At 38.3% G+C, this 25607-nt stretch overlaps 1 protein-coding gene across 2 annotated transcripts in view; it reads right to left on the bottom strand.

Annotated features, from left to right (window-relative positions):
- Window positions 1-25607, bottom strand: part of LOC126266618 (serine/threonine-protein phosphatase 5) — an 86462-nt gene extending 60855 nt beyond the window's left edge. Inside the window, exons 1-5 of one of the 2 annotated variants that reach the window (XM_049970965.1) lie at window positions 25181-25607; window positions 11844-12085; window positions 11621-11768; window positions 11377-11498; window positions 4806-4970 (exon numbers count right to left, since the gene is read on the bottom strand). In XM_049970965.1, coding sequence (XP_049826922.1) covers window positions 4806-4970; window positions 11377-11498; window positions 11621-11768; window positions 11844-12085; window positions 25181-25277 — 774 coding nt within the window. In that variant the 5' untranslated portion in view covers window positions 25278-25607. Of the gene's footprint in view, window positions 1-4805; window positions 4971-11376; window positions 11499-11620; window positions 12086-25180 lie in introns of both variants that reach the window. The other variant, XM_049970964.1, reaches the window with a different exon arrangement.

Below are 25607 nucleotides of genomic sequence, written 5' to 3'. Positions count from 1 at the left end.
CACTGTGATTTGTCACCAGCATGGTGGAAACCATTTTCAGAGAGAATGATCACATCAGATCTGTTTCATGATTGCAGACAGCTCCTCTTTCTTCACAAAGTAGTTTGTCTTATTGAGAATGGGCCTAGGAAAGGAAGGCAAGACCAGACTGGAGGTGAAGAATTGCTCTAGAGGTTACATTCTGTCAACAATGGGGTCATAGGAGTTACAGCAGAAGTAAACTGGTCATCCTGCCATTTGTATTAAGTGACTTAAAAAAAAAAAAAACACAGAAAACCAAACTTCTGGATGGGGACTTCAGCTGCTGCTGTCCTCAATGTAAATGGCTGCTTGGTTGTTTGTGGAAGGAAACCAGACAGCGTGGTCATCGGTCTCATCTGATTAGGGAAGGCAGTTGGCCGTGCCCTTTCAGAGGAACCATCCTGGCATTTGCCTGGAGTGGTTTAGGGAAATCAAGGAAAACCTAAATCAGGATAGCCGGACGCAGGATTGAACCGTCGTCCTCCCGAATGCGAGTCCAGTGTCTAACCACTGCGCCACCTCACTCGGTCAGTGTAATTCCAATGTCTTGTAACACAGTGATATCTCACATGTCATGACTGGAAGGATATGTGGAGTGGGAGAGGCAAGGTTCAATGTTAGCTTCTGACTGGTTTTGGTCAAAGGGGATTGACAGGGAAACAAAAATTGATTTAAGATTGGGTGAAGGAGCTTAGATCAATCCAGTACAACTGAATTTGTGTATGGAGCTAGAAAATACTGAAAAGATTATATAATGTCCTGACATTGATTGAGTGGTGAGAAAGCTAGTGGAGTGGAAGCATAAAGGGAAAAATGTGGCTTCAACATACTCATTTGGATGCAGGCAGGAGACCACCTTTGTGGTACACGATGGAACTTGTGGGGCGGGGGGAAAAGAGAAGGGGTTGAAGAGAGGAAGAGAAGACTGCAGAGAACAGTATGACATTACATAAGTGGTTAAATGAAATGAACTACACTGACACACTGGGAAGGTGTTGTGAGGAGTAGACAAGGTAGGGGTAGAGGTGTAAGTGGGATAGGGGCAAGCAGAGATTGAGGCCAGGATTGCTGCAAGGATGATTCTAATGAACACAATACAAGGGAGATAATACAATGGTGGTTTGAAAAGTTCTTGGAATCACCACAAGAGGTCAGTGCTAGTGTAACAAGTTGTTCATGTGATATTCATTGAACTGTTGCCTGTAAACATGTGCCATGTCTGTGCTCTTTGAAGAGAGCTGTGGCAATGACTTGGCTCTGTTGTTGTTCCCATGAAGTGATTTGCAAAGATTTGGGGGGGGGGGGGGGGGGGGGGAGAGACGAGATTCGAGCAGTGATTAAGTAGTTTGTAAAGAAAGGTATAAAGGCAGAGGGTATTCATGCCAATTTCCAGAATACACTGGGGGACTCTGCTCCATCATATTCAACTGTTGCCAAGTGGACAAATGAATTTAAATCTGGACAAATTAATTTAAATCTGGCTGGGAGAGCTTAGATGATCCACACTGTTGTCAGCCAAGATGTGTAAAAACTCCAGAAATCATTGCAAAAGTGCACAAAATGGTCATGGAAGATCGTCAATTGAAATAGCATGAAATTGCTCACACTTGCCAGATGTCTTCTGAAAGGGTATATCACATTTTAACAGGAGAATTAGAAATGAAAAAAATTACCTGCAAGGTGGGTGCTGCAACTCCTGAAACGCGCCCCCACACATGCTGTCGCCACGGCAAAATGACATGAACTAAGGTATGAATTGTTGCCACAACCACCTTATTCACCCGATATCGCTCCGTCAGACTTCTACCTCTTCCCAAAACTGAAAATTTTTCTTGGTGGATGAAGATTCATTTCAAACAAAGAACTGATAGCTGGTGTTGACAACTATTTTGCAGGCGTGGAGAAAACTCATTTTCAAGATGGGATCAAGGCACTGAAATATCGTTGGACCAAGTTCATTAATCTACAAGGAGACTACATTGAACAATAAAGAAAGTTTGTGATTTAAGATTTTTTTTGTATACTGTTCCGCGAACTTTTCAAACCACTTTCGTAATGAACACGAATTGTATGGCATGGGTTGTGAAGATGGCACTGTGAGACCAGCATCTCATCAATTCAATTTTTCGTATGTTCCAACCTTTGAGCAATTATCGATGCAGATGATGGGTGTGGGTACTGTGTCTATTATGCCTAGTAAAACACTATAGTGTTCAAACCAACTTCTGAATTGCAAAACGTTTTAACTTACAACTTCACAGGCAGGCATTTCCCCTACATCATTACAGCATTTGCTTGTCTCCACCACCCAGTTGGTCACAACATAAAACCTAAACTAGTATAATGTTTCCTTTCACCATCTTCGAACTACTACTCCATCCCCTAAAGCTTTCCCTTTATTGATTACTCATTTTTCCTTCTCTCAAGTTTTGGAATTCATCTCGCCGTATTTTCATGACTAATTCTGCACTAACTCCTTTTTTCTCTTCCCTTTCTCTGTTGATGTTAAGTTTTTGTCTTATCCATGTTCCAATGTTTCATCCTTTATCTCAATCCATTCTAGTAAGCAAAAATCTGTTTCTTTGTATTTATAAATTTTATTTTATCAGTCTTCCCTCCAATTTTTATCTCAATTTCCTCCTATGTTTATAGATTGTTAATAAGAACTTGAGGTGAATATGAACCATCATTCATTGATATAGTTGAGTTTGGATAGTATTTGTGAACATGCGTTCAACAAACCTTATTTCTAAATAACCTGCCAGAATGTCACATTAAGCAATCAGCTGGGATCAACAGGAACAGAATGCACTGACCAGTGTGACTGCCAGAGGCTGTCATCACTACACTGCAGGATGGCCTTTGCCGTGTCCGCTTCCTCTCGTCCTACCAATAGAACTCAACCTGCCCACATTGCAGCAACTGATACCTCCTACATTTGGTTATGGGCCTCCGAGGTGGCCCACATACCCCTCTGATTGTTATCGAGCGAATGTTTCTGCCAGAGCGAAAACCAGATGGCGGGGTACGACCGGAAGCCTGACGTCCCCCCAAGCCACAGCTTCCGTTGTCACGCTCCCTATACAACGATGGTGTAACATTAACAGCCAGAAACATGTATAGCAGAGAGGGCTGTGAAGACAACTGATCAACCCCTCTCTAGGACGACATCGAGACAGGAGATGCCTCTATATGAAGAGAATATAAGCACTGCCCCCCCCCCCCCCCCAGCCGCAGCCTGAGATGAAGACAAGCCGTCCTACAGATGCTACAGCTCTGACTTAGGAAACTAATCATTTAAGCGTACTGGAATTGTATATGAAGAGACTGCTTCTGTTTCATGTTGTCATTTGCTTGCGACATCCAATTGTAAATTTCTCCAAGTTAAGTATTGTCATTTATCTTATAATAATAAACTTCATGAACATGATTTGCTTGAATTATTGTCTAGCAATCTGAGAAGCAGGTTTCCTAAGCACCCCTATATTAGACGAGTGGGCAGAACACAACATGTCTGAAGTTTGAATGTAGTAGTAAACATAGAAAATCTGAAAAGGGAAATGAGAAGGATCTGCTAGACCTCCCAGAAGCATACCCTATCCTATCCTATCATATCAGAGGCACGACCACATGTCACATCCCATACCAAATCTGTTGCACAGTCTTATGTGAGCATGACAACTAGCCAGACCTCTACCTGAATGAATGGCCACTGTCAAACTATGGCCAAACACAAGGTTGATTATCCAGTGCTGCCAAGTGTAACACACTGTAAAACTATAGCTCAGTCGCATAAAGTGCCACCAGCTTCTCTTAGTTAAGTAGATGAGAATAGACCTAAAAATACATCCTTTGGGAAGTCAGTCCTGCCAGCCCAAAATCTGAGCGGTTTCTGTCCCACACTTACTTCCACCCTTACATTTTTCTCTGTTCAGCCTTCCTCTATCACAGCCCTCCCTTTCTCTCTCTGCTTTACTGTGTGCCACACACGGCTTCCACGTCTGCACCAATGTGAGCTCACTAGTCCTGCCCATTCCCTTGCTGCCTGTCTCCCCCCTCCCGCCAGCTGGCAGCCTACACTTTGTTCTCAACTTTCTTGCTCCTCTCTCCAACACCATCTGCCACTGTCTCTCATGCAGTGGGCTGGAGTGCCAAGAGGATGTAGTTTAACATTTTTGTTAGTTAGCATTGGAAAGGACACTGTCTGAAAACTCAATGATGGTTTCAGTCTTGTTAATGTGCCTGCTGAACACTCAAAAAACCAACTATAAGGTAAAGTGGTTAGCTTAATTCTTCCATTGTTTGCATTAAGAATGTAAGTAAAACAGCTTACTAAAACTTGTTTTGAGCTCTACTGCGCTTTGCTAGGAATGGTTCTATTGGATGTAATATGCCCCCACTTTCATCTAAACTGTAAACTAACTTACCCAATCCATTATATGGATGCTTCCAACTTAATGTTTTATATAAAACACTTTGAAACATTGCGGGCTTTTACATACACACAAAGAATGTCAGGGCTGAGGGTTGCATAATGTAATAGAAAAAGATTCTAGCAATAACTCAAGAGTGAACAGATTCTTCTGTTAATTGACTCTGATTTCTGCCTTCTTCGCTCAGCACAAGTATCACGCTGCTTCGAAAATGTTATTCTAAAACATTAAAGCTTTAATCCCAAGTCATGTGGGGTTACTGCTGGTGAGTACAGCTTAGTTGACTTTATGATTTAAGCATTTATGTCCAACAATCATTATATGGGTTAATGCCATGATTGTAAAGGATACATAAGGATTTTCTTCTGAAGGAATTCCGTTAAGTTCAAATATATTCATGAGATCATAGTACTGGCCGTGTATATCTCCACACACTGTGAATTTCTTACCATCTGGAATGTTAATGTCTACAAGGGATGGTTGTTTCATAAAAAGTTGTTTCACATCTAGTAATATCTGCAACAAAAGATCCAATTATTAGCCATTATGACTTATACCATAAACAAGTAAAAAACAAAAGGCAGTAGTGCGTCAGTTTTTTATGGAAGTATGATTACTTATATTTCTTTCAGTATTTTCTGTAACTAGATACGAGTTTCAAATGTAAAATTAAGTATAAATTATACACTCCATTTTACCATTTTAGTTAAAATTTTCATAACAAACAAAAACTGTCAACACAATCAAAACTAGCAGCAGAACCAAATGACAGCTCCTCTTTTTTATTGGTGAAGATAATTTGTGATGCCTCACTGCCCTGTATCAACCTACTTCAGGGATGTAAGGTACTATATTGTTTATTTTGATTAATTGTTCATCATGATCAGACAGTCCATTAACAATTGAGAATACCTAAATTGTTTCAGCCTGAGCACAGTCTATAAAAATGTCATTAGTGCCCTACCATCTTGCTGCACGAAAGTTGGAAAATTTGGTTCTGAAATTAGACTGAAACACTCAAACAATGGTTCCAGTTCACTTCTGTCAGTATCTTAAGAAATCTACAATGAAATCTCCAAAAACTATGAACTGTTTTATCTTGTCTGACAGGCAGCTCTATAATGCACCTACATTTCTTATAAATCTTTGGCTGTTTCCTAGAGGTGATCTGTAGATCATTAAAATTACTAGAGAAGTATTCACCAGTAACAACTCACAAGCTCATGGTTCTAGTCCTGGTTTACATGAAAACAGTTTCAATACTTTTGACTGTGTCCAACCTTAAAATACGTAGACACACTTTTTTCCTGTTTACATGGAAATGATGCTCTTCGCTGATCCCTGATATTTAACTTCTCTATCCTGTTGTTATTTGGTGTTCAGAGATGTACAGAATGTCTAACGCATTAGAATTTTCCACATTTTTTTAGGCATACAAGAAGTTCATCTGGCTTTTTTTTCTAACTCTCCAAATGCTCTGACGGAATAAATTAATTTTACTTTTCTGGAAACCGTTACATAGATTCCTATTCTGCTCTAGTTTCTCTCATTAATGTGACTGTAACCTGACTAATCTAAGAAAAATGTGCCCACCCGACTCCAGTAATCACAGGGCTTTTGTCTTGTACACAGTGGCCCTCTTCCATTTTCTACACTTTGCTTAGCTAATATTTCCTTCTACTCCTCTTCATGTGCAGACCACAAATTGTGTATCCCCAGCTCCCAACTGCAGCAACAGGCACAGCAAAGATACAGAACTGCTTCAGTCAAAACTAATCTACTTAATTCTTTGTTTACACAGCTAACAACCATGTTAACCCAGGACTGGCCATTGTGCTGTAAAACCAGCACAATCTCAGTATGAGTGTGTGCTGTTGGTACTCATATTTGCTCAAGTTTACCTTACACACTACAATACAGTGCCTTATACTTATTACTACATTTATTTTACAATCTTGATAATATTTTCCAAATGTAAACATATGAGTTGTATTATTTTTATTGGCAATGATCATTAACCGGAGGACTGTAATATATCTTTAAAATGAACTATGCAAAATCACCACTGTAAAATACTGTAGTAGAAACATTGGCAAAGTCAGGGACCTTGTATTGTGTGCAATCCAAAGACATTATTGAGAGTATGGCACTAACATTGTTGAGGAGTGAGCATGTGATAGACAGGGCAGTTCAGAGCTTACTGTCATTGAGAATGGATGCAATATGGCTGTGCTAGCGTGCATAATTAAGTCCACTATTAATAAATAAAAAGTGCAGCAAGGTACTGTAGATGTTCAATGAGTGAGCATATACCTGGGACACAGTACACAGTTTAATCAAGAAGAGCTGGCTATACAGATTATTTTTTAAAAAAGTACAGTATGACCAAAGTGAAGTTACTGAAGGAAAAGCCTTTTGTCAATTATTGTTGCCACAAGATGCAATATGCTGCACCATCTGCAGCTCATTTCAAAGTTAAGACTGTGCCATTTGGCAATGTAATATTGTATAAGGTGTGGCAGTGCAATATTATACAAGGTTTGTCAGTGTTCTAGATTCAGTACTTTCCAATATTAAAGGATCTTTTCCTATCATTATTACCAAGTGAAACATTAGTAAGAGACATATTATCAGGTTTAAAAGAAGTTAAATGGACTTGCCATTAACACTTAAAATTAGGCTAATTCATGAAACTGGAAGCAGTGACAATAAACTGAAGTTCACATATAATTTTCTATGTGAACTGCAGTCTATAACCGTTTGAGAATGAAATTTCATGTATATTAAAAATAACTGCAAAATACAGGCAAAGTGTAATGAATCTCTTACATGTAAACGAAAGTGTTTATAATTTTCTTTTTCTGTAAGAGTATTATGTAACTTTGACTCACACAATTTCAGTATGCTTATAGTGATTGCTGCTATTTGTAAAATCTTACCGAGCTTAACTGTCACAAAAACTAGTATGAAATATTGATTAATCATAGGTATTAACTTCACAAAACCTAACAACAGTCAACATTATTGTGAGCGACTGATCAATCCACATCACATTACACATTTTCTCCAATTATATAGTGTTTTAACACAGTAATAGTTAACTTCCAGGCATATCATTATTATGGCATTTCCATTTAAACTCTCTGTGTGCATTTAATGTCATCACCTAAACACAAGTTAGTAATTGTTAGTAATATTGTCAACCAGACAATTCATAATGAGTATGAATTGGCAACAATATTAATTGGCAGCAATAAATTATCATTCAATAAGTAATGACAACCTTCAGTGTTTTTAATCCATACTTGCAGACTCCTTCAATAGGACAATGCACAGATGTGTGCCTTTCCCCATGCCCCTTCTTTGTACGCATTACTTGGTAGCTTGCTCTGCATGCTGACACTGGGCAGTGCTGGGACAGCTTGGGAAGACAGGAGAGTGAAACGCACATCACGAGGTATGCTTATCCAAACAGGAAGGTACCTGAGGGCAGCTGATGTTATTGCATGTACAGCCGCTTGCTTACTCACCATCACTCATTGTAACAAATCTAATGATATGTAAATGCAACTGCATTTAACAGATCGTTTATTAACAAGTTAGGAGAGGTTGACTGACTTTACAACAGCTGTATTTCACGTATTAGTAAACTTCACAATTTTTAAGTAGCTTCCTTGAAATGTTTAAAGAAACATATTTATAGTCGCATGATCTAAAATGACTAATAAATTGAAACATAACTCAGGGTACAAAAATTTCTAGTGCCAGTAAGCAGCAACTTCATGATGAAGTGAGATATAATAGAACTAGGCACTTTACTGAGTATGTTAGGATTATAAACCTATATTTTAAAAAGTTGTGAAGGCAGCCAAACAAGTGGCAACAAAAAAGTAATTTTACAACATAAAAGTATGACAAAGGCAGTGTGGTTCATTGCCTAATCAGAGTTAGGGATTAGAGATAGTAGTAATTAAAAATCTAGGATTAAAGTAGATGATAGCCTTATTGTAAACAGCTCAAATACCAGAGTTCTTGAATGAATTATTCTAAATGTGGCAAAGTCAGATGTTGACATAGCAGAGCCAATCCCTTTGGACTCCACCAACAAGCTGAGTATCTCTCACATTTTTAAAACAATCTCAATAAAGAATGTGGAAAATATTATATTATCATTAAAAAATTAAAACTCTGCTGGGTGGCATAGGATACCCACTAATGCGATTAAAAAAATATCAGATAATAGCACCTCCACAAACTAAAAATAATCAAACAAACTTTTTAAAACATTGATGCTTTTCTGATGTATTTAAGTATGCTGAAGTCAGACCACTGTTCAAAAAGGGTCGAGGGAAGACATGCGAAACTATTGCCCTATTTCTACTCTTCCAATCCTCTAGTTGTACATTTTACTCAACTGCTTGATAATGATCAATGATAATCTTGCCGCCATTTTTTGGTCACAGTTATTCTTCAACACCAATGCATTTTCTGTGAAGTACAGAACACTAGAATACACCCGACGTCAATATACCTGAGAGTGTGGGTGTGTTATAACTTAATACTATACTCCAAATTGCTTGTCAGGCTGTTTGCTGTTCACTACTCTTACAAGTACGTGATCCTCTCCATCAAAATTTTCTCTGTCACTTGGCTAAGCTTGGCACTAGGTTTCATAATGTGTCCTCACCTGGCATACAACATCTAGCTTTTCCTTTAGCATTTGGCCTATATCCCTCCTGTGACTGCTACCAAGCATCAAAACTCTTCTATTTGACTTTTCTACTGACCTAGCCTTAAATTTATTCCTTTGAGTGAACACTACTAGCTCAAAAACTAATTGAGGTTGTTCTCTGATTGGCTTTTGACCCTTCAAGACATCTAACTCAAAATACTCATTTTCTAATTCTGCCTGAAGGACACAAATCTATGTTTCCTGTTTAATGATTGACAACATAATCTACAACTCCATCGGAGAGCCTTATCTGACACTTTACTAACTTCCTCACTACAATCACCCCAGGGAAACATCAATCCACAGCACCAATCGAACATGTTTCTACCATCCTAACATAGGCAACTTTCACATGTGCCACAGATGGCACTGAATACACTTAAAGTAATAATATGTAGAAAAACTTATCTTTGGGTTAGTGTACAGCTAACATCTAGCTGGCAGACGAACATAAAAGAACAAGAATGAAAAACACCACTCAGATCTTTGCTGAATGTTAAGTTTTAGGTATCAGAAGACTTGAAATGAACGAAGAGTACAGAGCATAATTTTTCTAACAATTTTAAGCAGACACTATCCAGGAATTGTGAACAGCAATGCTATGAATCCAGAGCAACACAAAAAATTCTGCAACTGCTGGTGTTTATGTCATAGCCTTGAGTGCAGCCATCCACCACAACTGTCTACTGCCAACAATTGTAAGTATTTTGGTAGTTTTCCTTTTATCATACTTTAAATTAAATCTATGCCAGTTTTAGTACATTAGCAATTGAAAATCAGTTTTGCTTAGCATGTATGGCATGAATAAATGACCAATGAGACTGCATCAGATGAAACTTAAGGCTTAGCATGCATTTTTAACTTAGTGATCCTTTGTACTGCAAGGACTTATTTAAAGTTACAGCACATGGCACTAAACAAAACACTTTTAAGCTCAACCAATAAATAAAGCTTGAAAACTTTTGGAGTAAATAGTAAAACATCATGGTTGATTTTCCAACCTGAAGTTTCCATTGTTCGATTAAACATCAGAAAAAGATCATTTCACAAATTTACTGTAAAGACTATTCTGTAATCAAAATAATCTTATGTTGCACATAAATTTGCAAATATTTTAAAGCAAAGTGACTACCAGTAATCTGTAAATAATACCACACAAAGCCTAGGTAGTAATTTACATTTGGTTTCAATACAGCCAACTGGAAGCAAAGCACAATTTTAATTTAACCAAAGAATTTTACTAGAGCCCTTATGATCAATGTAAAGTGCTTTGTCAACAGTATTTACTTGATTATAAAATTAACCATTGCACAGTGAGCTTCTGTTCACTTCAGACATTTTAAGAAACTGCAAGGGACAGCACTTTAAGCAGTATCATAGTCAAGGTTCTTTCTGCCATTGCTCTCTCTTCTAATCTTTTACGCCCCAATGGCACTGACTAAACAATTAATTACAGTAATTCCAGACTTGTCAATCTGGTTGTCAATGAACAAAATAAGGTAAAGTGCTGTGATGTTAAAGGACCTTAAGTGGTGACAATTATTCCTGTTGACACACAATTTTTTCAGAAAGTAGAAATTCATGTCTGTTGCTTTTGGGCAATGAAAGAAATCATTGGCAACAAAGGAAAACTTCTAGCAAGGCCAGGATTCGAACCCGGGTCTCCTAAGTTTTCTATGTCACCTTGGCACAGTGGTTAGACAACTGCATTAACTATCCACACATGCCTCCCTAATACAATCCAAATTCTCACTTCCCACACACTACAGAAGTAGCATCCTTTAGCCCTTTTCTTCTTTTTGCTTTTCACATCACATGAAGTGCCACACGAGGTCAGGCAAAGAGAGCTCTGCACTGAATGATCTTATTAACCTTCATGGTGTGTATATACCTATAGGAGTGGTGTTTTTCTTCTAGACAATTTATTGACAAAGCATCCACATAGATCTTTTAGTTTTCTGTTCGATTTTTCACAATAGGTTGTATTATTTATGTTCTTATGACCACAATTTAACAAAATTTAAGTTTGCAGTTGTTGGATAAGCTACATAACAAACATTTAATATAAATGTTCTCATAACTTATAAAGAACAGAAATTAAAAGATATCTTTGGTAAATAACTGATAAAGGAAATAATGTGCGCGCGCGCACGCACGCCCCATAGTAAGGTATTATTTATACTAAATTACCTTGTATGCATACTTCCTATGAAGCTTCCGTTGTTCTTTATACTGTTGCATAAGGTCTACCATGAATTGCAACGTAACCTTCCCATCTTCTAATTTGGGTCCATCATAATCATCTTCTATGGCTGTAGAGATATCAGATATCACAAACTAAGCTTTACAAATGCAGCAACATGAATACAGGTTATATACAAAACTCATTAAATATCCTTCACAACAAATGTTAAAAAAGATTGTGGCAACATACTCATGTTTTCCAGCTCAATTGTGTCAGCTATACTTTTCTTCCCATGATCAACTGCAATGGCCTTCTCAAATGCAATTTTCTTCACCATTTTGTTACACTGGGCATATTTGGCTTTTGCATCTTCATCATTTGGTCTAGCTTTTGTAACCTGGAAAAACAAAACATCTGTGAAATATCTTTCATCACATACACTTTTATACAATGATATTACATACTTACTTACAGCTTCAAAATCTTTCAAAGCCAGTTTGAATTTTCCAAGTGACATATATGCTGCTGCTCTTCGATAATATCCTTTAATGTACGTCTTGTCTAAGCTTATCGCCTTAGAAGCATCTGTCAATGCATAACCAAAGCATTCTGTTCTTAAGTATGCAAAACTCCTGTTGGCATAATAAACAGCAACATTTGGATTTGCTTCAATTGCTTGTGTATAAAAGTCAATTGCTTTATTATAATCTTGATCTGAAATAAAAAATGGAGATAGTAGTAAATATTTTACATGATCCTTCTTGTTAAATTAAATGTAAATCTACAATGACACAGATAATATATACTTTCCAAATGTTGTGTACAAAATTACCAATTGTTTTAATTCATCTTTCATTCAACAACTTCATTAATGTTATAAGAATCTTATGTCTTCCTATATTTTCCAAGTTTTTCAGCATGATAAGAGATTTATGTAGCGAATACTATGCCTAATTTTTTTTTTAACAATGTCTGTACCCCTTGAGACAAATCCTTTTATTTCTTTGCAAGAAGTAGTTACACAACGCGTACAGACAACACCAACAACAATGTGGCAGCCTATGAAACTGACAACTGAAATAAAGAAAATTTTACACAGCCCTATCATGGAGTTTAAAGCTGTCAGTAGATATACAGGATGTTTCAAAATGAACATACAGGTTTTAAGGTGCTGTAGCATTTACTACGTTCAACTTACTATACCAAATGGAAGAGCAGCTCAGTTGTTTGTATAGCTGCGTGCTATGAGAAGAGTATGGAATGACAAAAAGTGACTGAAAAACGTGTTTAAAGAGTGCGAGTCTTTCATGCTTAGCCCCAAGAAATATCCCTGTGGAAAGTTTATGGGTCTTTTTTCAGTGAATCAACTGTAAATGATGTTTCTTACCTTGATACGCTACAGCTAGGGGCCCGTGAATCAATGGGAAAAAGCTGCACAACACATCTATTTGGGAACAAGGTGATGTGCCACCACACTGGCGTACCACACTACGCAACTGGTTAAACGAGGATGTATCCGACTGGTGGATTTGGCACAAGGGGCCGGTTGACACAGCATATTATGCAAGAGTTCCACATTCACACACGATCTGATGCAATCATGTGTATGTGCCTCCAATAACAGCTAATCTATCTGGCTTTAGAAACAGTGTTATTACAACAGTTACTCCTGACACATTGATCAAGGTTTCGGAACAACTCACCTATTGACTATGTGTGATCGGTGTTCATTCAGAACAATTTTAAGAAAAACTGTGTGTGTGTGTGTGTGTGTGTGTGTGTGTGTGTGTGTGTGTGTGTGTCCCTCTTTCATTTGGTTTATTATTTATAATTGTAAGGTGAATGTAATATGCGATACAAAGCCTTAAAACACGTGTATTTATTCTGAAACACCCTGTATAGTCTGTAGGATGGGTGTGTGCATAATGGGTAGTTTAAAACCTAATAACAGAACATTGCACTTTTGTAATTAGTATCCTCTTGGCATGCCAGTGAAGATTTGACATTGTGCAATGTGTTTTAGCCAAATATCTTATTGGAAATCTGCTCAAGGTACACCTTGTGTCTAGCATTTTGTTTTCATACCTACTGCAGAATTTACTGAATTTGCACTCAAAATAAACATAGCATGTTCTTGAGTTGGCATACTCATCTAGTTTACAACATAAAATTTGGTTGAAAGGACATCCGCAACTGACTATCATGGAATCACATAAGAGAACGCTTCAGTTTCAATAACAACCAGTTTCACGTGATTATAAGCCCACTTCCAGGTGAACAAGACTGCAATAGGAAAATGGAGAAACTATAATAAGAGATGAGCAATCGAAGGAAGAAAGGAGGAAAAAAACTATGAGAATATCAATGAAGGAACTTACATCATGAGGCATATGGCCACTGCACAGCAGGCTGCAGGCAGGCAACAGCCGCTAGTGAAGCCAAAATAGGGTACAGTGCAGCGGTAACATCACAGAAAATTTATCTACTTTAACATGCCTACTTTTTGTGATTGTTCATTATTTTGATCACCAGTGGAAAATGTGGGAGCTGTTGTAGAAAAGTGAGTAGTGGGATTCACTGAGAGGATTTTAGTAAATAGCTTCACTGGTGTGAAGGTAATGACAACACTGGAATTGTTGCCTATAGGTCCCCTTGATTAATTACACCTGTGAGAAATTTTAGATTATGGAAGCATATGAGAGGGATAAAAGTGAAGCATTTAAAGCAGTACTGGTGACAGGGCTGAGAAATAATTTACGGAGAATACAGGGCAGGCTGGTACAGAGGTCTGTGTGGACGTGTTTTCTCCCAGGGCTTATCTGTGGTGAGAAATACCCCACCCACATCTGACCCCTAAATACCCAATGGAGGGTCCAATAGTCTCAAAACAGTTACAGTGTAAAGAATGCCTTCTAGCCAGGAGATTCAGAACAGTGAAAGTGAGAAGGTCAAAAGTGTAATGGACTGAAACTTATAAAACTAGCTCAGAGAAGTAATCAGACCAGGTGAGTATCCCCTGGGGCTCTGTAATCAACAGGAGCTGTCTCTCACAGCCATACCACTTCCGATTCAATACAACCAAAGCATTGAAAAAGGAAACAGAATCATTATTTTTCATAGTGGTACCCCTAAAATGGAGCAGCAGAGAAAGGGCCTAACCACACCTAAAAGCAATAATATCACAGTAGAAGAGGAATCACTGAGGCAAATAGCAAAGAAGGTAGGGTCAAAGGTCACTGCAAACTCAAAAGTAGCTTAAAATGTCATATCTGACAATAAAAAACTAGTTTTTGTGGAGAAAACTGTAAATCTAATGAACTGTCAATGAGCTATCTGCCAATATTGGAGGGAAAGGCTTCTACACTTAGAATGAACAATCAGAAACGGTGGGGGGGGGGGGGTGGGGGGGGGGGGGGGAAGCATTCTGCCAGAATGTGAGCTACTGTCTGCAACCACGACAGGGGGTGGGCTCATTACACAAAATAAAACCATGAGTTAATTTGGTGCAATTGATGCATAGGTGACACACAACAGTGGATTCCTTCAGGGAGAAACAGGAGGAGTGCCGTGCAGCAGGAGTCTCCTTGATACTGCAGTGTTATCAAAAGGAGCTGTAGCCCACCATATGTTGTCCCATCTCAGAGTGAGGAGAGATCTTATTTGCACCTGATGCAGCTGGAATCATCAAAGCAGATGCTGGGTGAGTAATTGATTCTTTAGTCAGTCGGCCGGTTAGGGAGATCCACAAGCTGGGACAGATAACTGAGCAGACAGTATGACTTATGTCAAGAGAGGAGTTCCCGAGCCACTACAAATAAAAACAAGGTCAAAATAGGTCTGCTTAATAAAATGTAGGGCTCTTGTAAGGGCTAGCAGTTCTTCCGAAAAATACTACATGTGTCTGGGAACAAATATTGTACTCAAACAGGGGGAGGTGTGCTATCCATGGTTTAGAGCTGTCAGTGTAACTGATGGTAGCATCCTCACACTCCTGAAGAACACAAGGGGAGCAGCTGCTGAAATGTGTGAGAGACAAACTTTAGTATAGATTGGGCTTAATTTGTAGTATGAGTACTAACCAAGGATGTGAGGGGGTGAGAGAGCAGAGATGGAAAATATGGCTAGCACCTGATAAAGAGGTGAGTCTGAGGACCTGGTAGAAGGGCACAGACACATTCCAACTGGAAATCCACATGGAGGGCAAATATCAGGGCATCTATGTTCTTTGCATGCGAAATGATGTAGGAAAGTTGGATGAGAAGGATATTTTCAGAGCATCAATTGTTACTGTCCGAACTGAATTTTTTTGACGGGAGGAGGGGGGGGGGGGGGGGGAATAGCAGCAGTGTGCGGTTCAATGATAGAGAGATGTTTTCAGCTTGTTTATGGGTTTAAAAGGTAGCCAGGCAAAACGAGGACACTGATACTGTGCAAAGTGGGCTACAAGATTTTCAGCAAGAACTGAAGCATCAGTACAAATGCCAGGAGGCCCTAAAGACTACAGAGTTTGGTGCACACCTGGAATGAAGAGGCACACACACCCATCATTCTTGCTTCCTATGTTTAATTGGGTTGTGAGCCTCTAGCACAAAGCTACAGAACAGTGAGGAGGATGGTCTGAAGTATGTTGATGGAGACAGAGCCAGGACCTTTGACAATACTAAATAGCTGTTGCATTGTTTTTGGTCCATATGGCACTAGATGGCAGCAGAGGGGGCCTGTAGAAAGGGGGATAAACACTCCAGTGGCGCAATTGGTCACAATGGAGATGTCTCCCACAACATCGTCAATGCAATCTGACAGATGGGGGTGAAGTTTCAGCACAGATACACAACTGTAAAAGAGTCCATCGTGGTAATTGGTCCATCAGACAGTGACAAATAAGTGCTGGCATCACTAGAAGGTGGTTGCTGTCACAAAGATTGTTGTTTAGCAACCACTGTAACAAAACCACAACATTGTGAGGCAAGTAAAGGGGCCCCTCTAACACACAGTGTTTATTGTGAAATACTATTGTGTCAATATGCTGCAAGAAAGTGCGATGTCAATGACAGTGCACTGTTACTGTGCAATATTTATGCCCGGAACAGGTCAGTCCATACTCTGCCTTCATAGCGTACATATTGGCCCTCGACAATGTGGAACACATGTATTTCGATAGAGTAACCTGCCTTGCAAATAAAATAAAACCATTATTTAATAATTACAGATTGCAAGTTTGCATGGTAACTGGTGTTATAACTGTTACTTTTCACAGGCTAGGAACTGCTTCTGGCTCCTGGCTCTCAGCTCTTCACGCTGTATGCCCCCAGACCCTGATTCAATTAATAATGAGACCGAATGTTACCCAAAGGATCAATCTATACAAGGTGTTCTACCTTATTAGACTACATTTTCTTCCTCTTTGTTTTAAGATAGTATCACCACAATCCTTAAGCTAGGTAAAACCCATCATCCATCAAACAGCTATTGTCTGTGATTAACTTCACCTTTGTGTTCTGCAAACTGCTTGGAATGATATTAGCCCAATGATTATGCTGGATTTTTGAGCCATGGGGCCATGTTATTCCTTATTGCTGTGGTCTCCATGGGAGACACATTCCATGATTGTCGATCTCATTGGCTTGGATACCTCAAATCCCATGGGGTTTCTTGAAGTGCCAACACCTCACTGTAGTATTATTGACCTACATAAGGCATACCACACCACTTGACACCACCACATTTTATTTTACCTCCATGAGTGGGACTTCCGAGGCTCCTCACTGTTTTTTTTATTTGTCAGTTTTTCTCTGACCAGTTGTTTCAGGTTAAGTTTGTATGTCACTCAGCTCTCCACAGATACAAGAGAATGGCATGTAATAGGGCTCTATGCTGAGTGTTACACTACTCCTTGCGACAATCAGTGTTAGTGAATCTGTTGGACCAATGGTTATACCCATGTTGTATGTCAATGACTTCTGCATTTGATATAGCTCCAGGTCTGTAGCCTTGGATGAATATACGCTCTGAGAAGTGCCATCTTTACTGCATCTGTGTGGACATTTTCCCATGGCTTCTAGTTCTCCCATGAAAAACCAAGTCACTCAATTCTGTCATCATGTCACGGTACATTCTGACCCTGAACCCTACTCGGGTACCCTGTGCTTGGACATTGTTCCACAGTCACGATTTTTGGACTTGCGTGGCTGCCCCATATTTGTCAACTGATGTCTAGCTGCATACGAAAGCTTAATGCTTTGTGCTTCCTTGCTCACATCTTTCGGAGTGCAGACAGCACTTCACTCTTCAATATTTACTGGGCTCTGGTCTTAATCTTATTTGTCTGTGGTTGTCAGGTTCATGGCTTGGTGGCATCTTCAGTTTTGAAATCATTGAACCCAGTCCATCAGTGTGGAGTAAGACTGGCTATTGGTACCTTCTGGACTAGTCCTGTAGACCATACCCTTGCAGAGGCATCTATTCCCTCTTTAGTTCCGACAGTACAATTCGTACTCACTTGTACCACCACTATCTGAAAATATCGTTATCATCCAAATTCCCTTCATAATTTTGCATGCAGAGAACACTGACTTCCTGATACCTGCCCTCGATTTGGATTACCAGCTGGAATATTCCTCGCAGCCTTCTATCAGGTAATCCAACTAACCTCCGTTTTAGAGGTTCCCTCTCTCCCACGCCCTTGGTTAGTACTCCAACTAGAATTAGGCCCATTCTATATCAAGGTACTAAATTTATCACCCACATGATGTTACGGCATCTATTCCACCTCTGATACTCAGGGGTGTTAGGATGCTACAATCAGTTACACTGACAGCTCTAAAATCATGGACAGGACATTTCCACTGGCTGGTTGGGAACAACATTTGTTGCCACACATGTGTAATATTTTTACAGAAGAGCTGCATACCATTAGCACAGCCCTACATTTTGTTAAACATCTTTATTCATATTTATTTGTCATTGACCACTAATGTAACAGAATAGGCTTTATGACATACACAACACTGATATGTTTAGTTCTATACATAATTACATATGTTTTAATACGTGTTTCGTATATTTCATTACATGCTCAATCACAGATATTTATAATTGACTATATACACAATTAGAAGCATTTACACTGAATTACCTACACGACTAAAACCATTCAGCCATATATTTTAATTTTTAAGACATGTTCATGTTTCTTCATCAAAAATTCTGTTACACTATAAAATGGATTTCACCCAGCCAGCTGTACAATTTTCTTTGAAATAGTTTAGAAGGCATGGACCATGCTGCAGGTGGTAACTTGTTACAGATTATTACAGGGCCAACTGTGGGTGAGTGGGCTGTTTTTACTATTTTGTGTCTCAGAAAATCGTTTTAAATTTTTCCTCTGTTGTGTTTGTGTATATCTCTTCCCACATGAAATTCTTTGACATTTGTTTTTATGCATAGTGGTGAGACACATATATACAGATTTACAATTTTAAGTATATTGAGTTTTCTAAACAGAGATCAGCTTTGATCTGTTGGCCCCGTCCTATAAATTTCTCTTACACCTTTTTTTATCTTCAAAAGATCAGCTATATGTGTGGAGTGGCTCCATACTGGCAGGCTGTAAGAAATATGTCAATCTTTAATAGTTAGGAGTAATTAAATCTCTCAGTTTCCACATAAGATATGTTACCCTTGATATTCTTATGCAACTGTGACTGATGTGTTCTCTACAGCTCAACTTGGAGCCAATGTGGAATCCTAAAAGTTTAACTGTCCTAGTTTCTATACCATTAGATAGTCCTAACAGAAGATTTTGGGTCTCGTCATGATTACACAGCAGTTAGAGGAGAACCATTTTATTGCAGCATTTAGTGATTCCAATGACAGACCTACCTCTACCTTATTTTAACTTTTAAAGGCTTGGGGGCCCCCATGCTTATAACATAAATACTCACAAAAGGGTTGAACCACCTTGGGGCTCCACTTTCGATGCTGCAAAATATACAGTAGAAATATCTTGATAGAAGAGCTGGAAAGAAAGATCTAGAAGCACAGAAGAAGCTACTCAGGATGACTGCAAGAGAAGCATGTTTGAGAACTAGGAGCTGATAGGAAGGGCAGGAGGAGCATCATGTGGTTTGACAGTTTTGTTGTAAGGAGCAGGAACTATTTCCAGCTGCAACAGCCGAGCGGAGAGAAGTCTCATGCAGAATTAGAAGAAGGAAACATGCAGTAGAGTTTACCCATGAATGGGAATAGTAGGGACAGTGCTAATGTCAGGCAGAAGCAGGAAGGAGAAAGCTGTATTGGTACACATTTACAAGAGAAGTTACGATCACAGAATCAAGTCAGCAGCTTTTTCAAGTGAAGTGCAGAGCTGAATCATGTAAAAGGGGGCTTACAACCTTTACATGAAGATTTAACTACAGATGATATGGCGGTAATAGTAGGTGTGGCAACAAACAGATTTAAATGGGACAGAGGGAGTCAGGGCCTGCACCTTAATTGAGCAGGGAAAGTAAGCCTGGTGCAGATAATTAGTTAAACCATAGACGGTGGCAATGGACCACACAAGGTCAAATCCGTGGTGTTATGAATAGCATAATGAGGCTTTTTGGGCTAAATGATAAGAGGATGCCTTGCCTAATAGTGTCTTGACAAGTTAAGAGATATACAGAAGATATTCTGTCACACCAAAAACTGATGCTGACTTCCAACAGTGACCATCTGCCCTATCTTCATTAAAAATGTGTGCATATTCATATCAGTATACACCACTGTCATTAAACTGACAGATCCTTTAAAATTGTAAAATGATTATTGAATGAATAATTTATTAACATCCACCAATGATATATTTTCTTTACAAACATAGTCTTGGGCTGTAAATAATACTCTGAATCACAACAGCACTATAATACACATCAAAACGGAAGGTACCACTTTGCAGATAGGATGAGAGCAGCGGGAAGTGTGGGGCAGATGAGGTTTGCTCACACAAGATAACAGATGCAGTAGGCAACTTCCATGTTGCTAAGCACAATAAGCTGTTGCTTCAGGCAACAATGGATGACACTTCATCACCAATTAAGTATGGCCATGTCACAGTGCAGTAGGTACTGGGAGATGAAGAAGCTTGCCCAGGACATACAGTAAAAATATATACATGTTTTATTGGGGTAAGAATTACTTCTAATTTAACTGGGTTTCTTTTAAACGAAAGTGGACCTCTCTCACCTCAAATTCATGCTGAAAGTTGATATTTTATTGTTCTATTAACTACTATTCCCAGAAATAACTTACTTCAGAGCTTAGTAAACATAATTGCAATTCCTCAGTGACAAGGGGTAGAGGGGGAGATTGTTCGCTAATCCAACAGTCATTGTTAGCTACAACAATACTTGAAGCACTAATTATTTCTCAGGCAAGTTTAAATATTTACTGGTTATTAAACTATTTTTCACAGTGTTATTCATAACAAAAAAATATATACAGTGATGGAGAGGAAAACTTGGCATGATTCAGAATATTATTAATGCTATTTAAAGTCATCTTAAAATATAATTATAGGTGGGACATGTGAAAATACAACCTTAAACCTTTTTTTGAAGTTGCTTGTATCTTGTATACCCATGTGAATCTTAATTCGTAACTTACTCTACAAATGGCAAATGTGCACTGTTGTCGTGGTAGAAAGAACACATGGTGAAACCAACAATGAAGACTTAGAAGACTGAATGCTAGCTTGGGAAAGAATTGGTGGTGGTGGGATGGATAGAAAAATCAGCTGTGTCTTTTCCAAAGAACATTCATGGCATTCAGCTCAATTCCAAAAAACTGCAGAAAACCATACCTGGAAGGCTGGATGAGACTTAACACATCTTTTGAATGGGATGTCTAGTGCCTAAACTCCTGGCCATCTCTGAGTGTTCTTATGTTCCCGTTTTATTTTTCATAGATTTTGCCAAAAATTAGTGTTAAAGAAGAGTGAAAACAAAAAGTGGCACGTGAAGCTGAACAAACTTTGTGCCAATTTCAAAGTTTGTCAACAAAAGAAAGGAACTTAAATAAAAAAAAAAAACAAAAAAAAAACAGTGGAACAGACAAAACAGAAAGCAAACAGATATAGGGACCACCAACAAAAAGCTACAATAGTGAATGTACTGAGGCAATGTGCTGACCAGAAATTACACAAATAAATAACATAATAGTTTGTTCAGAAATCCTAGCAGAAGGTAAGCAGTAGTCAAAAAATTATTTTCTGCTGAAAAATCTAGCATTTGTATACTATTGATAATTGATTTGCAACTACATAATTTGCAGTGACGAGGGCTGACAAATAGCATACCAAAGCATATATGTATAAGAAAATATTTAAGGAAAAATTAAATCTTCAGCCATTGGGAATAAGTCCACTGAGCAATAAAGGATTACACTGGCAATTTTATTGGAAGACATATTTCCAGGTGTCAGGAGCACTACTAACACGTGAGAGGGGGCGGGGAACTGTACCGGGAGAATAAACTGTATAATAAATTGCCAAAGGAAATGAGGAAGATTATGAGAATACATCTGTAAAAAAAGGCATCGGGAATATTCATAAGTAATGAATGCTACACAATTATAGATTACTTAGGGTAGTGGGTAGTAATGGATGGGGATAACTACAGCACCTCATTGCATTTCAATACATGTTCATGAGTTACTGCGTACACAAGAAAATCTTGTCAAGAGGTGAAAGGCACAATAGTAATGTATGACCACTCAGTTTTTAGGTGGACTGAGAGGAATGGTTGATGAATGCGGCACAGTAGCTGCTTCACAGTCCAGGAGTCATTCATGAGTGTATTGAGTGCTTGTGGCAGTTAAGAACCAAACTGTTTTGTATTACAAGTCTCATGAAACTAATTGTGAGTTAATCAAGAACATTACAAAATAGGGATTACCAAATGAGCCAGTGCAGCTGTTAAGACACTGAGCTCAAATTCAGGATGACAAGTTGCTTGACCCGACCATCCAGATTTGGGTTTCCCTAGATCACCAAGGAAAATGCTGGGATAATTCTGAATCAAGGTCATGGCCAATCATTTGTCCTATCCTCATATAGCACGTGCTGTGTATTATATATTTTGATCTATTGATTTGTACTGTATTACATTGACAAATCCTGTATCATTGCAAGATGATCCTAGGCTGAATAAGATAAATAAAACGATCAGAACACTGACTTCTAGGTTAACCCTCTTTCGCAAATATGACCAGATCTCCTACAACGGCAAATGTACTTATTTCTTCCTTCACACTGACATAACACTCAAAATGGAATATATATATATATATATATATATATATATATATATATATATATATATAAAATAAAGATTCCAAGACTTACCAAGCGGGAAAGCGCCGACAGACAGGCACATGAACAAAACACACAAACACACACACAGAATTACAAGCTTTCGCAACTGGCAGTTGCTTCGTCAGGAAGGAAGGAGCAACTGCCAGTTGCGAAAGCTTGTAATTCTGTGTGTGTGTTTGTGTGTTTTGTTCATGTGCCTGTCTGCCGGCGCTTTCCCGCTTGGTAAGTCTTGGAATCTTTATTTTTAATATATTTTTCCCATGTGGAAGTTTCTTTCTGTTTTATATATATATATATATATATATATATATATATATAGTCTAAGTGCCATGAGTAACAGTTTAGGAATGAGACACTTGGTCATTCAGTTTATCACTTTAGAAATTTGACAAATGCCTTGGTAGCAGTGACAGGACATTGCAAATCACATTTATGTGATTAAATGCACAAGTGACATTGTAGATGTCAAGATTAAGTTAAAACTGCTCACTGGTCATGTAATTGTGTAATACTACTCACAGTAGGTGCTTGGGCACGATAAAGACACAAAATCCAATGACTTGTGATGAACTGGACCAAGGAAAGTATAATGTGCATGGGCCAACTTTGTCACAGTTGCTGTTAAGACATTATTCCACCAAACTCCTGAATTTACAGCAGTTGCTTATTACTACAACTGACAAATATAAACAATCAGAATACAATCATGAATATTTACATTATAACACACATCTGAAAACAACTTTCCACAGCGTGCAGAGATGGCAACTCTTCACCAGATTAACATGCCAATGGTGTTGTGAATGGTACTGGAGGCAGAATAAAAAAGGTATGGAACAATGTCAATCCTTGAAAATTACTATTGCGTACATGTAAAGCTTTCCAGGTCTGCTGGCAATGAGACAAGCAAAACTTTTCTATATGTTACAACATTTGAGTTAAGAGTTAGATGAATATGTCCATGATTGTGGAGAGGGTCAAAAGTTCATGGCACTTCAAAAATATAAAGCAAAAGTAATTTTTGTTTAAGAGGAATAGATAAACTAGTGGATGGTGTTGCATCACATTCAAGACTTGACACTCCACTGCAATTGCTGATAGGCTAATTACAGCACATCTTCCAACAGGAAAAAAGGTAGTCTAGTCCTACAAGTAGGATATTTTACAACTTGTAAGGAATGTTAACAAGAAATGAATCACATTGTCCCAATTGTTTGGACACAACATATGAGGGCATCAATTCTGTAAGAAATCACCTTACAAGATCTTATACGGACACAATTGGAAAACAATGGATAGCCTTTGACAAAGTCAATGATGAATCTACTGACAACAGGGCAAACATAAGGTAGAAGCTACTTTATGTTTTCAAACTTGAGAAATAACCAAAGCCAGTTTGCTTTTAATGCTGGTAAAAATTCATGGCAGATAAAAAACAGTCTAAAAATACTCAGATTGAACCTGTTCCTCTGGAGTGAAGTAAGTTTCATTGTATTCACATTTTCTTGCCACAAACTGGAAACAGTAACAATACACTTTCCTATCCATATCATGACCTTACTGATAATGACTGCAGGATTTAAAAATATTGGTTTTCTGTCCACCAATATGTGACATAGGAACCACATACATTTCATACTGCAATAAAATTTGTAGTTCAAAAGTTAATTTACAATGTTTTCATGAAATAATGCCTTGGCTCCACCATTAACTCTAAAAGGACTGTTAGCCCCAATAAACAATAACAGATTATTTTGCATAACTGATAATACAGGTCCTGTGCTAATAGTTGATATCAATACATGAAAGTACATCATGTATACTGTATTTTAATGTGTGGCTAGGTAATAAACTTGTAAGTTTTCTAGCCTAATTCTAGCGGTTCTGTCTGAGTATTAAAAATAACTGCTGAAATAAATCTTAGTGCTTCAATACTCCACTATTGCAACGCTAACTTACATACATTCATTCAGCCGACTATCCTAATGCTTCTGCCTCATTGTAAGGTTTGAAACATAGTCAAATATATAATAAACGAAACTCGACGACTATGTAAGGGACCAACAACTTTTTAATGTGACGCGATTATTTTTTTATTCTCTGTGTTTAACTGAAAATAAGTATTCATAGACGGCACAGCATTAACAAATACTATGATACGAGGATTAGAGCTTAATGTACTTCCCAGCCTCTCGACCACGACAATGTAATTTACAGAGTACAGGAACACATCGTTTGGACCACGAAATATATTTAAGGAGGTTATTAATACACGCACCGCAATGTAATGTAGACTTCCAAAGTGAACTACTGACCGTCGAAAATTTAAAATGGTTAAACTCTTACAAGTGCAAAGCCGGCCCCAGCAACTAGCAACGAAAATCATTTCAGAACTGTCAATATCATAATTATACAGAAGTAAATAACTGTTATACTTATGAAACTGGAAGACTTACTTCTAAAGCACAAATTGGCTTCCTCTTTCAATTTCTCAGCCCTCTCTGCATCAGCAGAAGAGACGGTGGCGCTTGTTGATGTCTCGTTTCCACTCATCTTTAAAACGTTTTTCACGTTTTAAAAGAAGCTTGTAGACTACCAAAATGCTTCCGGAAGGGATATTTAAAGCATACACTTCTTCCTAATTCCGACATAACCTATAACAGCACCCATACACAAATTTCCCTGCTCAATCACTGCCATCACCGGCTTCGTAACACATGAGACCAAAGACACTTCTACGAGTGCTAATTACTTATCTTTACGCGAGTAGAAAGATCTTTGCAAATCACGAGTCACAGAATTAGTACTTATTGCTGGAAACTGAATTAAGCGAGGATTTTTCTCCTAGCGAGTGTGGGCAATAGTAAAAGATGGAGGTGAAGC

This window comes from Schistocerca gregaria, chromosome 4, assembly GCF_023897955.1.
Source record: "Schistocerca gregaria isolate iqSchGreg1 chromosome 4, iqSchGreg1.2, whole genome shotgun sequence".
Taxonomy (NCBI): Eukaryota; Metazoa; Arthropoda; class Insecta; order Orthoptera; family Acrididae; genus Schistocerca; species Schistocerca gregaria.
The sequence above is the reverse complement of the archived record's forward strand: the minus strand, read 5'-3'. Positions and strand labels throughout refer to the sequence as shown.